This window comes from Panthera leo, chromosome A3, assembly GCF_018350215.1.
Source record: "Panthera leo isolate Ple1 chromosome A3, P.leo_Ple1_pat1.1, whole genome shotgun sequence".
NCBI lineage: Eukaryota > Metazoa > Chordata > Mammalia > Carnivora > Felidae > Panthera > Panthera leo.
The window spans coordinates 131,297,339-131,310,118 of NC_056681.1; the positions used below are offsets into that span (position 1 = coordinate 131,297,339).

The 12,780-nt window shown below is 54.1% G+C and overlaps 1 protein-coding gene across 10 annotated transcripts in view; it reads right to left on the reverse strand.

The window, feature by feature from the left end:
- Positions 1–12,780, reverse strand: part of GREB1 (growth regulating estrogen receptor binding 1) — a 145,288-nt gene that overhangs the window by 35,787 nt on the left and 96,721 nt on the right. For 8 of the 10 annotated variants that reach the window (XM_042933657.1, XM_042933653.1, XM_042933660.1 and 5 more), the window contains 7 exons: positions 10,561–10,917; positions 6,118–6,246; positions 5,269–5,388; positions 4,468–4,665; positions 3,513–3,693; positions 2,358–2,553; positions 1,281–1,417 (listed from right to left, as the gene is read on the reverse strand). In XM_042933657.1, the coding sequence (XP_042789591.1) occupies positions 1,281–1,417; positions 2,358–2,553; positions 3,513–3,693; positions 4,468–4,665; positions 5,269–5,388; positions 6,118–6,246; positions 10,561–10,917 (1,318 nt within the window). Of the gene's footprint in view, positions 1–1,280; positions 1,418–2,249; positions 2,554–3,512; positions 3,694–4,467; positions 4,666–5,268; positions 5,389–6,117; positions 6,247–10,560; positions 10,918–12,780 lie in introns of those variants that run through there. The other 2 variants (XM_042933658.1, XM_042933662.1) reach the window with 2 other exon arrangements.

The window sequence follows — 12,780 nt, forward strand, 5'->3', positions numbered from 1 at the left end:
GCAATACACGTAGAGTACTGGGCCCAAAGTTACCTACAGCTCGCTAAGCAGCCAGCAGGAGGAGGTGCATGAGCAGGGCAGAGAGGCAGAGGTGGGGCTCCCTCGCTCAGCAAGTTTATGGCTCTCGGCTGCCCGTGTGTGGGGTGGAGAAGCGGCCTGGTTAAGACCATCAGCGTCACCGCGCCAAAAGGGATTTCGTTCCTCAAAGGGCATTCTGGGGAACGCCAGTCCCCCGATGTCTAGGAGATGCCACCTACTCTAGTTCCACTCTAGTCACAGCACGCGGGGCAATGGAAGGCTCGGGGACTCTCGTGGAAAAGCAAACCTTAGACGTAAGGGTGCTCCGACACGGTTGACCGTGGAACCCCTTTCGGCAGAAACAGCCGTCAGCATCCAGCCAAAGCAGGACAGCTCGGAAGACAGCTTGGAACCCAACTTGAGAAGCACACGCCTGGTTTAACGCCCTCGTTGGCAAGTGAGGACGAGGTGCCGTGAGGGCAGGTGCCAGGGCCCAGCTCAACACCAATAGTTAGCGGCAGAGATCATTTTGTTTCGCACTAGCCAGTCTGTAAAACTTGGCCGGGCTTCCCGACGTACAAACTGCGTGGATGGCGGCAATCGCTTAACCTCCGGGGGCCTCGGTTTCCTCGTCTCGGAAATGGCAGCATTAAAATCCACCTCAGAGGTCTGCTGTGACACGGGCTAAAAGGGCCGGCTGTAGACTCGGGCTGATTCTGGAGGTTCACAAAACCGGCTGCAGCCCTTGCCCGACGTGTGGCCCAAGGAAGAGTCACGGGGGCCCCTCTGAGCCTCTGTTTACTTGCAAAAGGGAGATAATCATAGCGACGGCGAGAGAAGTGGCGAGGACTGAATAAGACAGTGAAACTAAGGAGCAGCGCCGAGCACACAACCAGCACTCAACAGATGATACACAAAGGACGTGAGAGATGAAGCCCCTGGGACTGTCGCCGTCACTCCCCTTAAAACCTTTGGGTGTCTTACCTCCCACTTCCTTGGTTTCCCTGAGTCTCAAACACCCCATTCCACATTCCAACATGTTTCTGCCCGTTCTCATTTCTAAAACGTTCTAGAACAATGGCACAACAGATATCACTGGCCCAACGTGCAGGGCAAGAAATAAGCCAGGGTCCCTTTCATGGAGGGACTGTCACCCAGGAAAGGAGGAAGGCGGCTCCCTCCCTGGAATTCTCTGGCTACACATGCTTCCACTGGCACGGGACTCCTGAGCATTTGTAGCAACTTCCAACAGAGACGTGTACCTTTTTCCTAATGCCGTGACCATGGCCTCAAAGGAGCTGTCATATCTGAGCAAAGGGAGGCTGTGTCCCGAAAGGGTGGACTCAATGAACTCTGACAGCCCGAAGTACTTCTTGTTCTCAGGATATAAGTCCACCCCCTAAAACAGAGAGGAACATCGGTCAGTCAGACACTGCATTTGTGGGGACTCACAGATTCACACGCCGCAGATGACCAGGACCAGCCTCTTGATCTAAATGGTGCTGACTCTGTTGTCCTTTGCACGATGCTTTACACGTTACTTCTCTCCGCAGACCCAGAGCACAGAGCGTTCTCTACTGAAAGGAGGGTGCGTCCCTATCCGTCAACACTTTTCCATTCATTTGACCCCAGTGCCTTTGCCAAGAAGAAAACCAGCCTCGTTCTTTAAACCCACAACTTTGCTAAGACTTTCTTTCCAACCGTTTTAAGCTAGTTTTAGGGAAAGGCAAATCAACCATCTGACATTCAGCTGCTATTGAAATCAACAGGAAAAAAAAAATGCACCCCCCTAATCAATTTCACTCCCACTGACTTAACATTTCTCCCAAACTATCATCAGAGCCTCTCAAAAGTCAGAGCATAGCAGATAAAACGGCAAAGACACGACCTTTGCCCTCAAACAGCACCACGGTTGAGCGTGGGGGCCACAGAGCCAGGCGGACTGGGTCATTTCCTGGCTCTGCCACGATCTGGCTGCACAGTCTTTGGACGAGTGGCTCAGTCTTCTTCTCTCCATTTGTAAATTCTCTCCATTTGCAAATCAGAAATCGTCCAAGCCCCTGCCTCGTGTAGGAGTTCATATGACAAAGCCCTCAGAACAGTGCCTCCCTACACACGTTAAGATGGGGAATCTAACTAATGTATGTTGGGAGAGCTTCTAAAGACCAGGAAGGGGTTAAAATCTAACTCTAACTCTGGGTCAACTCAAAGACCCAAGAAACGGGGACCCACTTGGCCCCCAAACGACGCTAGTCAATCAGGAGTCTTACTAAACAGAATATCTCCCACCTCGGCTGGTGTCATTGTGACCCCAGGCCCCACAGCCCGGCGGCACTCACGTTGCTGTAGGAGGCGGGCCAGTGGATCTCATTGTAAGGGCTGATGAGGGTGTGCTGTGTCTGCAGAGCGTAAGGGAAGGAAGTCACGTGAAGCGTCACGATGTTGGGGGCCTCCTTCACCTCTCTGCAGTTCAGCAACCGGTCCACCAATCCCACAGCCGGGTCACTTTGGGAATAGAGATTATGAACAGCGCTACTGAGGAAGGAAAGGAGGGGGAAAGCAACAGTGAGTGGAACGAAGGCACTCTGTAATTTTACAAGGATCAAGCAGTTGAATACGTGTGTAACTAGTCCCACCCCCCAAATCTGCAAGTGATCAAAGCTTCTGGCTCTGTGCACCTGTCAGGGATGCCCTGACACTCATCGCTTATTAAAAACCTGGCTGGGGGAACAGTATTCATGGAGGACTGCTTTGCAGGCTACACAATCCTCCTACTCCTCGAGAGCAGTGACTCTCACCCAGGAGTGCTCCTTTGTGGCCCCATCCCATTGCGTACTTGTCTCCTGAAATTTTCCCCTGAGACTCCTACTGACCTGAAGCGATCCTGAGAGGATATAAAATGGCACACTCTGTACTAAATTTAAAGAACAGGACCAGGAAGGGGAAGCATCTTGGCCAAGGAGCCAAGGAGGGCAGCACAGCTCAGCTGTTCCCTGTGGGCCACGGCCTCAGCCTTCCCTTCCAGCCATCCAGCAAAACAGAGAAAACAAAGTGATTAGCCCTTTCGGTGGCAGGGAGCTACTCGGAGAAACCTACGTCCAAATGGATGTGCACAATACAGCTCTTTCTACAATTCCGGATGTACAAATGCAGGGACCCGATGCTGCATGCCCTTCGTATGGGTGATCTTTGAGTTTCTGGCCAGCCCTAAGCTTCTGACTCTGTGCTAAATCAGAGCCCCCCTCTGCGATCTGACCCAGGATCTCCCTTCCCTCCCCACCCAGTCAGTGACAATGTCTAAATGCACGGCCCTCGGGCCAGTCTAGATGCCCTCCAGCTCTAACGTTCTGGAACGCATCCATGGCATCGGCTTACAAACGCCAAAACCCCCAACGTCACTCATCTTTTCAAGGCTTGTACCCACAGCCCCAAGTGTCCCCCACATATTAGCATAATAAAATGTCAACCCCGCCATACGCCAAAGCCATGCTCACCTCACGAGGTCCCAGTGGGCGTGGTCGTGGATCAGGACAAAGAGCGTATGCGGATTCTGAAAGGAGTTTTGCAGAAAGGACTTAAATTTTGTCTGCGCTTCAGCATCAAGCTTCAAAACATACTGTTCAACCCTCTGCTTGGTCATGTGCTCCTTTTCCAAGCCGAGCTCCGACAAAACCCCTGTAACGTGGCAAAAAACACATCACAAGTAAAACGGGACAAGAAAAACCCTTGTCACAAGCTTCTCGTTCATTCGGCGGGCGCCTGCCGGGCACCTCCTATCTGGCCGGCGCTCCGGTAGGCCCTGAGGCTACAGGGATGGGCGAGACACGGGAGAGTGGGGGTAGCGGACCCCAGGCAGACCACCGTCACACATGTCTGCAGGAGCTGGGCACAGAGGCAGGCCTGTTTCATAGCGTGGTGTGTGCACACAGCAGCCCGCCCAGGGGCCACAGCCAAGCTGGCTTCATGATGCAGGTGATCCCGGGCACGGCGTGACTAAAGGGAAGGGTAAAGGTACCCCCCGTCCCCCGCCGACCCCAGCAAAATCATCTCCCAGCCTGAATGCCACTGAGCTGCAGGTTATATAACATAAAGCTGGGACATTTAAGACATTGACTCTTCATGTATTTCGTATTTCATCCCCTTGAAAACACAGGGAGAATACATTAAGTTGAAGCAGGATATCGACACACAGGTCATTGACCTGAGCGGGACAGAGTGGAAACTCAAGTCATAGTTCTGGCTTTAATGGATTTTAAGATCTTGGGCAATTTGCCATCTCTGAGCGTCTGTTTCATGATCTACGAAATGGGGGTAATAATACTTGCCCTATCTACTTGGGAGGCAAAGACTGGTATTTCAAATCCAAATCTGAATTTAAGGGGATAAAAGCTTCTCCATGTAGCCGTCACAACGTGTCCCCTGAATGTCCCCCCCACCCCCCGCCGGTACCTGAATGCCAGACGTGGAACAGGGTTTGCTGATAGGTCACTTCTGAGGGTGGAATACAAATCAGAAAGTCCACCTTCTCGAAGGATCCTAAGTCCAAATTCTGGGTGCTGGAATCCGCAATTGAACACACATGGGAGAGGAGCTTCTGAGCCACGGCCAGCTGGAAAGGCCGGATGTGGTGGGGCTCCAGACTGTAACCTGGAACCAGAGCCCCCATAAAGGCGAGGTACACTCAAGAGCAGAGAGCTAGGGAGTCACGCAGGGGGCCCCTGTCTAGTGCACAAAGTGACCAAAGGGGAAACACACCAACATTTATCCGGTGCCTGCTCTGGGCTATGTACCATTTCACACTGTCTGTAATTTAATAATAAAAGGATGAACAGCACTCAGGGAGCGCAGAGGCAGTGACCTACTGTACCCGAAGGGGACAAAGACAGCATCTCAGGGAACGTGACACCGAGACTGGACTTTGGAAGAGGCTGCAAGTTCTCTGGAAGGGAAGGAAACTATCACAGCTCTTCGGGAACTTGGGAGGAATAAACTATTTCAACAATGCACTGATAAGCTGGAAAGCAACACAGAGCAATGCACTATCTCAGGAAAAGTGTGCGTTTCAGGGTAAGAGGAGACTATTGGCATTAAAGACTACAATTAAAATTATGTATTAGTCCAGTTTGATGCTAAGAAGATGCCCTGCCTCCCGGATGCGTTTCTAACATTGCTTCCTCACAGCCCCTGGCGTCCCCTGGCCGCTGGCTCACTAGCCCGGACCCTGGCCGCTGGCTTCCTGGCGTCACTCACTTGTGCATGCCGGTGCATCCAGGGATGCTGATTTGGTGACAGAGGAGGCAGTAAGTGACGACGAAATATGGCCTTGATTTTCCTGATGAAATTTGTCCAGCAAAATGTCAATGTCCCCCTCTGCCCAAAACAGAGAGAAAAATAGAAATGGGTTTTCCATCCCAGTGAAATTCGGCAAATATCCATGCAACGTCTACTAGGTATGAGGCGCTGTCCCGGGGCCTGGGGTAATGGAAATAAAGAAGCCAGGGCCCATCCAGTCCCGGAGCCCACGGCTTGTAAGGCAGGCAAACAGTCAGAGAAAATGGCACGGTGATGTGGTAGGTGCCAGGACAGAAGGAAGAGCCAGATGCTAAAGGACAGGAGGAAGGGGTCTGAGCCCATCCTAGAGGAGGGGGGGGGCCAGGGACAGTTTATGGGAGGAAATGGGGTGAGGAGCCAGGCAGAGAGGGGTGAAGGGCACAGAACTCACAGCATAGAACACATGGACTGAGGCACCGCTCCAGCAAGAAGCCGCAAGCAATCCGGAGGGGGAGCTGGGGAGCAGCCGTGCACGGGGCCAGGGAATACAGAGGAGGCACAAGACGCTCGTGTGCCCCCAAAACCAGAAACCACAAAGCCCCCCCACCTAGGAGAGCCCACAGTCAGCGCGCGAAGATGGCCGGCCAGAAACCACCACAGAAAGGGTTGTAAATGCTAATACGGACAACGGAGGGTACGGCCTGAACGTCCAAATCCAGGCCAGCCTCGGCAGGTCCCAGGGAACACCCTCCGAGAGGACTTCACCTCTGAGTCTTTGTTTCCACCCTTCCCGCTCGTGAATTTACACCGGTCTCCCCACGGGCTTACCTGGACAGAGGGTGCTGAAAAACGCCCCCAACAAGTCCACTTTCCCGGTAACCAGCTCGTAATTGACTTCTTTCTGGTACTCCGCTGGGGTGAGGAGGCTCTCAGAAAGAATTCGGGCTTGGTATTTTCCTGGAAAACAAACAACTCTCACTGGGCCCCTCCACTTAGAATTAGCCCGTGAGCCCAGGGACGACAGTCTGTCTCCTCTCTCTCCCGCAAGCCTGTCACCATGCCTGGTCAAGAGCAGGTGTTCATGTTGGTTAAACGAATAAATGGCGTAAAGCATCTTGGCCCAGGTTAACAGGATAACAAGAGGGGAAACCCAGAACACTGGCCTCGGACCCTCTCTTCCCGCTTAGTAGCCGTGTAACCTGAGACACTTAACCGTTCTGGCCCCGTTTCGCCTCCTGAAACACAGGAATGACAGCACTTCAGGACTGTCCTCAGGACTGTAAACCAGGCACTGTTTATAAAAATGCTTAGTCCATCCCTGAGGCACAACAGGCCACCAGGTTTATTTCCGAGAGTGCTACTCAAATCACATAAGTAATTTATTAAAAAAACAAAAACAAAAACAGAGAATGGGTTTAGGATCAAGAATGCTTACGGATAACTGGGGCAGTGCATAGCAACAATATACACTTTTTAAGTAAATAAAAAGATAAAAAAATTTATTTAAGTAAATAAATTTATTTAAGTAAATAAAAAGATAAAAAAAATTTCAGGCTTAAAACAAGTAATACCTGTGGGGTCATTTTTTTTAAACAGTTTAAAAAATAGGAGTATAGTGATTGCCAAAAATTATTCTGAAATTGACAAACTGACCCACGAAGATCTATGAATACCATACAACAGTGTTAAGAGGGATGTTTTATTTATTTTTATTTTTTTGAATGTTTATGAATTTTTGAGAGAGAGGAAGAGCGCAAGTGGGGGGAGGGGCAGAGAGACAGGGGGACACAGAATCTGAAGCGGGCTCCAGGCTCCGAGCGGTCAGCACAGAGTCCGATGTGGGGCTCGAACCCACAAATCATGAGATCACGACCTGAGCTGAAGTCGGACGTTTAACCAACTGAGCCACTCAGGCGCCCCGAGAGTGATGTTTTAAATCCTAATAGTCCCATTTAAGTTGAGAAATCTGTTTGTATTCATGAGTTGTTCTTTTTTTTTTTTTCAAAGAGAAATTTGAAGCCAGAAGGATTCTTTTATTTTTAGTGTTTATTTATTTTGAGAGAGAGCGAGTGCAAGCCAGGCAGGAACAGAGAGAGAAGGACAGAGAGAATCTCAAGCAGGCTCCACACTGTCAGCACAGAGCCCAATGTGGGGCTCAAACTCATGAAGAGTGGGATCTTGACCTGGGCCCAGACCAAGAGTCAGTCGCTTAACCGACTGAGACACCCAGGCGCCCCTGTATTCATGACACTTCAATCAAGAAAATGCTAGACTTAGGAATTCCGTGTTCTTTTTAACTAACAGGACGAAGCTGGGAAATAATTAGCCATTGCTAATTCTCTGGGAGAGGAACTAATGAGGTCAATGAATTAATGAGGTCACTGCATTAATGTGCACAAAGATCAGCCTGGCACATAAAAGTTGCTTGACACACCCGATCTCGTCCAGGGAGCTGTCTCCTGCTTCCACTCATTCACCTGCAACCAGGGGCGTGCCCTGGGCGTGGTCACCACTGATAACTCCACCCCTCTACCTCCTGCAACGAGGGGCGTGCCCTAGGCGTGGTCACCACTGACAACTCCGCCCCTCTGCATCCTGCAAGGAGGGGCTTGCCCTGGGCGTGGTCACCACTGATAACTCCGCCCCTCTACCTCCTGCAACGAGGGGCGTGCCCTAGGCGTGGTCACCACTGACAACTCCGCCCCTCTGCATCCTGCAACCAGGGGCGTGCCCTGGGCGTGGTCACCACTGATAACTCCGCCCCTCTGCCTCCTGCAAGGAGGGGCGTGCCCTGGGCGTGGTCACCACTGATAACCCCGCCCCTCTGCACCCTCCACTCCCCGCAGCCTGCTCCCCAGCCACCTCTGACACTCCAAAAACTCCCCCGCTCTTCAAATCCATGGAGCCTCCCAGACGTGCTCCTGCTGTCTCTTCTTGTCCCCTTCCCTTGAGGGAGAGCCCACGTCCAGCAATACTCAGTCCCAAAGTCCCTCCCCACAGCCGTGCTCCACCCTCTGCATCAAACCCCCTTCCTGCTCCGAGTCTTTACGGAGCTGCCAAACATGGCTGGAGAAAAGACCACGGCCATGCCCACTCGACTCCCGTAAACCCACTGTGCGCAGCGGCCCGATCCTGTCTCACAGGACACAGCGACCACCTGTGACGCATCCCAGGGCCCCTCCACCTGTCCACCTGTGACCCATCATTCCCACTGCCAAACATACACTTACACCGCGCGACTCAGAACCACCACAAAAACCTGATCCCGTTCCGCCTCCAATTATTATCTCTTTTCTCTATTCCTTGTAAGGCAAAATTTCTCAAAATAGTTGTCTCCCGTTGCTTCTTTGCTCATCATCTCTTGAGCCCAATCCAATGGCGCCCTCATCCACCAGCACCGCTGTGTCCGCGTCACTGATGGCCACGCGGCGGACAGAGGGAGGAGCCCGTTCGGACTCAAACAGGAGCATCTGGCCCAGTCGCTCTCTCTCCCTTCTTGAAGCACGCCTACCCCCCCCTCACTCCCACCCCTCGGCCTCCGGGACATTCTCTCCTTCCACTCTCAGGTCTGCTTCTCCATTTCCTCCCCTCACGGGACCGGACCTCAGACAGCCCCTGCTCTGCACTCACCGGATGGGTCCTGGCATCACCTCTGGGCTCTCAGGCCCCCAACGTGCCGACTACCCCTCAATCTCTGTCCTGAACTTTGGACTTTCTACCCAGCTGCCCACCCACGCGGCCACCGCGACATCTGAAGCATGGGCCGGGCTGGTGCGGGAGAACTTGAGATTCCAACACGACCTCCCTGCCACCCCTTCCCTCCACGAGGACAATTTCGATTTTTCTTTATTTTATTTATTTTGAGAGAGAACACAAGCAGGGGAGGGGCAGAGAAAGAGGGACAGAGAGAAGCCCAAGCAGGCTCCGTGCTGCCAACGCAGAGCCCGACTAAGGGGCTCCATCCCACAGACCGTGGGATCATGACCCGAGCCAAAACCAAGGGCCGGACGGACACTTAACCGACTGAGCCACCCAGGTGCCCCTAAATTAAATGTTTTCAAAAAACAGAAACGCTTCTGCAGTTCCTGCCATCTCAGTGGATGGTGTCTGCATCAGCTACACGGCCAAAGCCCTCGGGGTATTCCCACACAGTCCACATGGCCCCCCCCCCCCCACCGCAAACCCCACAGGTACCCACCCCACAGACACCCAGAATCAGGCCGCTCCTCTGCGCCTCCCCCAGCCCAGCCCCGGCCGCCTGCACCGGGCACTGGATGAATCCAGCCCCTCCCCAGGGACCCAAATAGGGGTCCCAAATAGGGGGCTCTCCACACCCAAATAGGTCATTGATTCTTCTAAAACAAAAGCCAGGTCACAGCCTTTCTCTGGTCAAAATCGTGCAACGGTTTCTCAATTCACACAGGGAACAATCCAAAGCTCTGATAAGGCCGTCAGGGCCCCCACACAACGCCCTAGTCCCGTCCTCTGCCCTGGCCTCCTGCTTACTGGCAACATGCCAGGCACGGCCTGTGGCCACGTGGTCCTGGGGGGCCGCCCCCTGCAGCTGTCCCCGGAGGCAACATCGCCCACTGCCTCATTTCTCTCAGGCCCTTGCTCTTAACATCCCCTCTTTAGATAGGTTCTCCTGACCCCTCTTAATAACCAGCTCCCCAAATGGGATCCTCCGACCCCGGGCCCCTCCACCTGTCCACCTGTCACTTTCTGCACTGGCTTTGGTATCTGCCTCCCACACCAGAACGTGCGCTCCAGGCGAGCAGGGACCTGGTTACCTTCCTTCCTGTATCTCCGGTCCCTACAACCATGGCTGCACACAGTAGGACTTCAATAAATGTTTTTATACTGTATTAGTTCACTGACGCATGAGTCCACATAGACAATGAGATCGCTGGGGTTTTTGTTCTCCATTAGCTAGCTGAAGGAAGTGAGGGCCAGAGTCATTAAGGGACCAGTCACATCATCAGGTGCATGGACCCAGGCCCTCCACCCGGTCTAACTCCAGAGTTGCCCAGCCTCTCTAGGGTTTGGCAAGGCGGAATGCTCACCCTCCTCTCGGAGGAGGAAAGAATTTTAACTCAGCACGCCAGCCGGGGCACGAGCGGCACACACCGAGGGGGCTGCTGAGCACTAACCAACCGCTGCTACAGACCCTGGGCCACGAGAGGCAAAAGGCGCGGATCTGCAAAGGAAGGGAGCCGGGAAACAGACGCAGCTGCTTTTCCCGCTGCCCCCAATCTCAGGCGCAGGGCTCACCCGTGACGGCGACGCAGGAGTCGATGGCGGGGCTGCGGCACGCGCGGACGATCACCACGTAGTTGGTCTTGGCGAGCTTGCCCTCGATGAGCAGCCGGAACATCTCGGAGAGGCCCTCGGCCAGGGAGTAGGTGCACTCGATGATGTGCACGCTGTCGTTGCAGGAGCTGGCGGCCAGGCCGGCGAGCCAGGGCAGCTGGGCCGAGGTGACGGGGGCCACGGCGCTGGGCGCGGGCGGGCAGGGCTGCGGCTGCGGCTGCGCCTGCTGGTACTGCCGGATCTCGGTCAGGTGCGATTCGCGCCATGAGCGCAGGAAGATCTGCTCCAGGTCCTCCATCAGGGGCACCTGGTCCGCTGCTGGCAACGACAAGACGGCAGGAGAGGCTTGGGCGCCGGCCCCCGCGTCCCCACCGCGAACACAGGGGGCGATCCTGGGGAGCCGCGCGCAAGCAAACGCGAAAGTAACACAGTCCGCGTCATCAATGCCAGATCGTCTCAGGGACCGCGGGGAGGTACAGGGAGGGCAGCCGCGCGGCCAGAAGCTCCCCAGCCTAGTGCGGCCACAGCTCTTTCTGCCTGTTCCTCAGTCTGGGTTTCACGCACGGGTTTTAAATAGCAGCAAGGACTGCGAGCCTACGACTCCGGGGCTCCTCCTCTTTCCCTACCTTCTGCCGTAACCACGCATCGCGCTGTCTGCGGTCCGCGCCCAGCACGGTCACTGGCCACGCAAAGTCCCTTCCTACGAGACTCTACCGTTTACTCACTGGTGTCTCCACTGTCGATCCTTTCTTTGCTGCCACGTAGCCACCTCTGCACAATACGCGTCTTTATGCATAGAACCTAGCTTCCCGGAGTCTCGAAACTGGGCTTCCGGGGCCAACCGGTACACATCGTCAGACTGTGTCCAGTGGGCCTACGTGCGTCTACCTACCGGTGACTTTAATGTCACGTGTGACACTGGTTTTACTGCACCCTTAGCCCCACTGGATACCCACGCTTGCGTCATCAATTCGAGACATATGTTACTTGATTTGTGGGTCTGACGCCTAGGAGACTGAATACCGTCAGCCTTTCTTTCCTAGACGTTTTCTGGCGTATTTGTCCAAATCTTATATCTGGGGGAGTTGGAGGAAGCGGCACCACGCTTGGACTCGGAAGGCATGCTCCCTTCTGGTTCCACCCGGCGCCAGCACGGATCCAGAGCTATCTTACGATACGGGTTCCTGATCTGAAACACGGGATCACAATACACACGCACGAGGAAATGCCAAGATTTGATCAGATTAGCCGTTAGGCCTCCCATCTTTGAAATCTTTCCCCTTGGGGCGCCTGGGTGGCTCAGTCGGTTAAGCGTCTGACTTCAGCTCAGGTCACGATCTCGTGGTCCGTGAGTTCGAGCCCCGCGTCGGGCTCTGGGCTGATGGCTCAGAGCCTGGAGCCTGCTTCCGATTCTGTGTCTCCCTCTCTCTCTGACCCTCCCCCGTTCATGCTCTGTCTCTCTCTGTCTCAAAAATAAATAAACTTAAAAAAAAAAATTAAAAAAAAAAAAAAATCTTTCCCCTTGAGCCCACGCCCCCTTCCGGAATCACCATCACCAAACCGAGCTCTTGGGAGAGCTGTCTACGCTCCCTGCACTTGCCTCCTGTCTCCAATCCACCGCAGCACGGCTTCTGTCCCCCACACTCCTCAGATGCACCCATCGCCGAGGGTGCCTGTCACTCCCATGTGCCCAAACCCAATGGCCAATCATCAGCCTTCACTCTGCTCTTGGCCTCACTGACTCAGGTGACTGGTCCCTCTCCTGAAATGCTTTCACGGGATGCTGCGTCCGTGTTTACCTGTTCCTTCAACACAGTCGCGGGCCAACTACAGTGCAGGTGCTGTTGGACACGCAGATGTGAACTAAATCAACGTTCCTGATGTCACGGACCCTACATCCTAACCGCGGAGATGCACGGAAAGCGAGCAAATGCTGGTGCTCTAAAGGCAAGATACGGAGGAGAGAGACTCCCAGGGACCTGCGGAGGGGGCACTGTCTTAGATACGGTGATAAGGTTCTCCCTGAGGTGACACAGGAACCAAAACTCGGAGGACAGGTCCTGGGCAGGGCCGTTTCTCGGGGAAGCAACAGCAAGCACAGAGTAGACGTGTCTGCCGCGGGCCACGGCGGGGCTGGAGCGGAAGCAGAGGTGGGAGGAGGCCTGGTCACTTGGGCCCTGG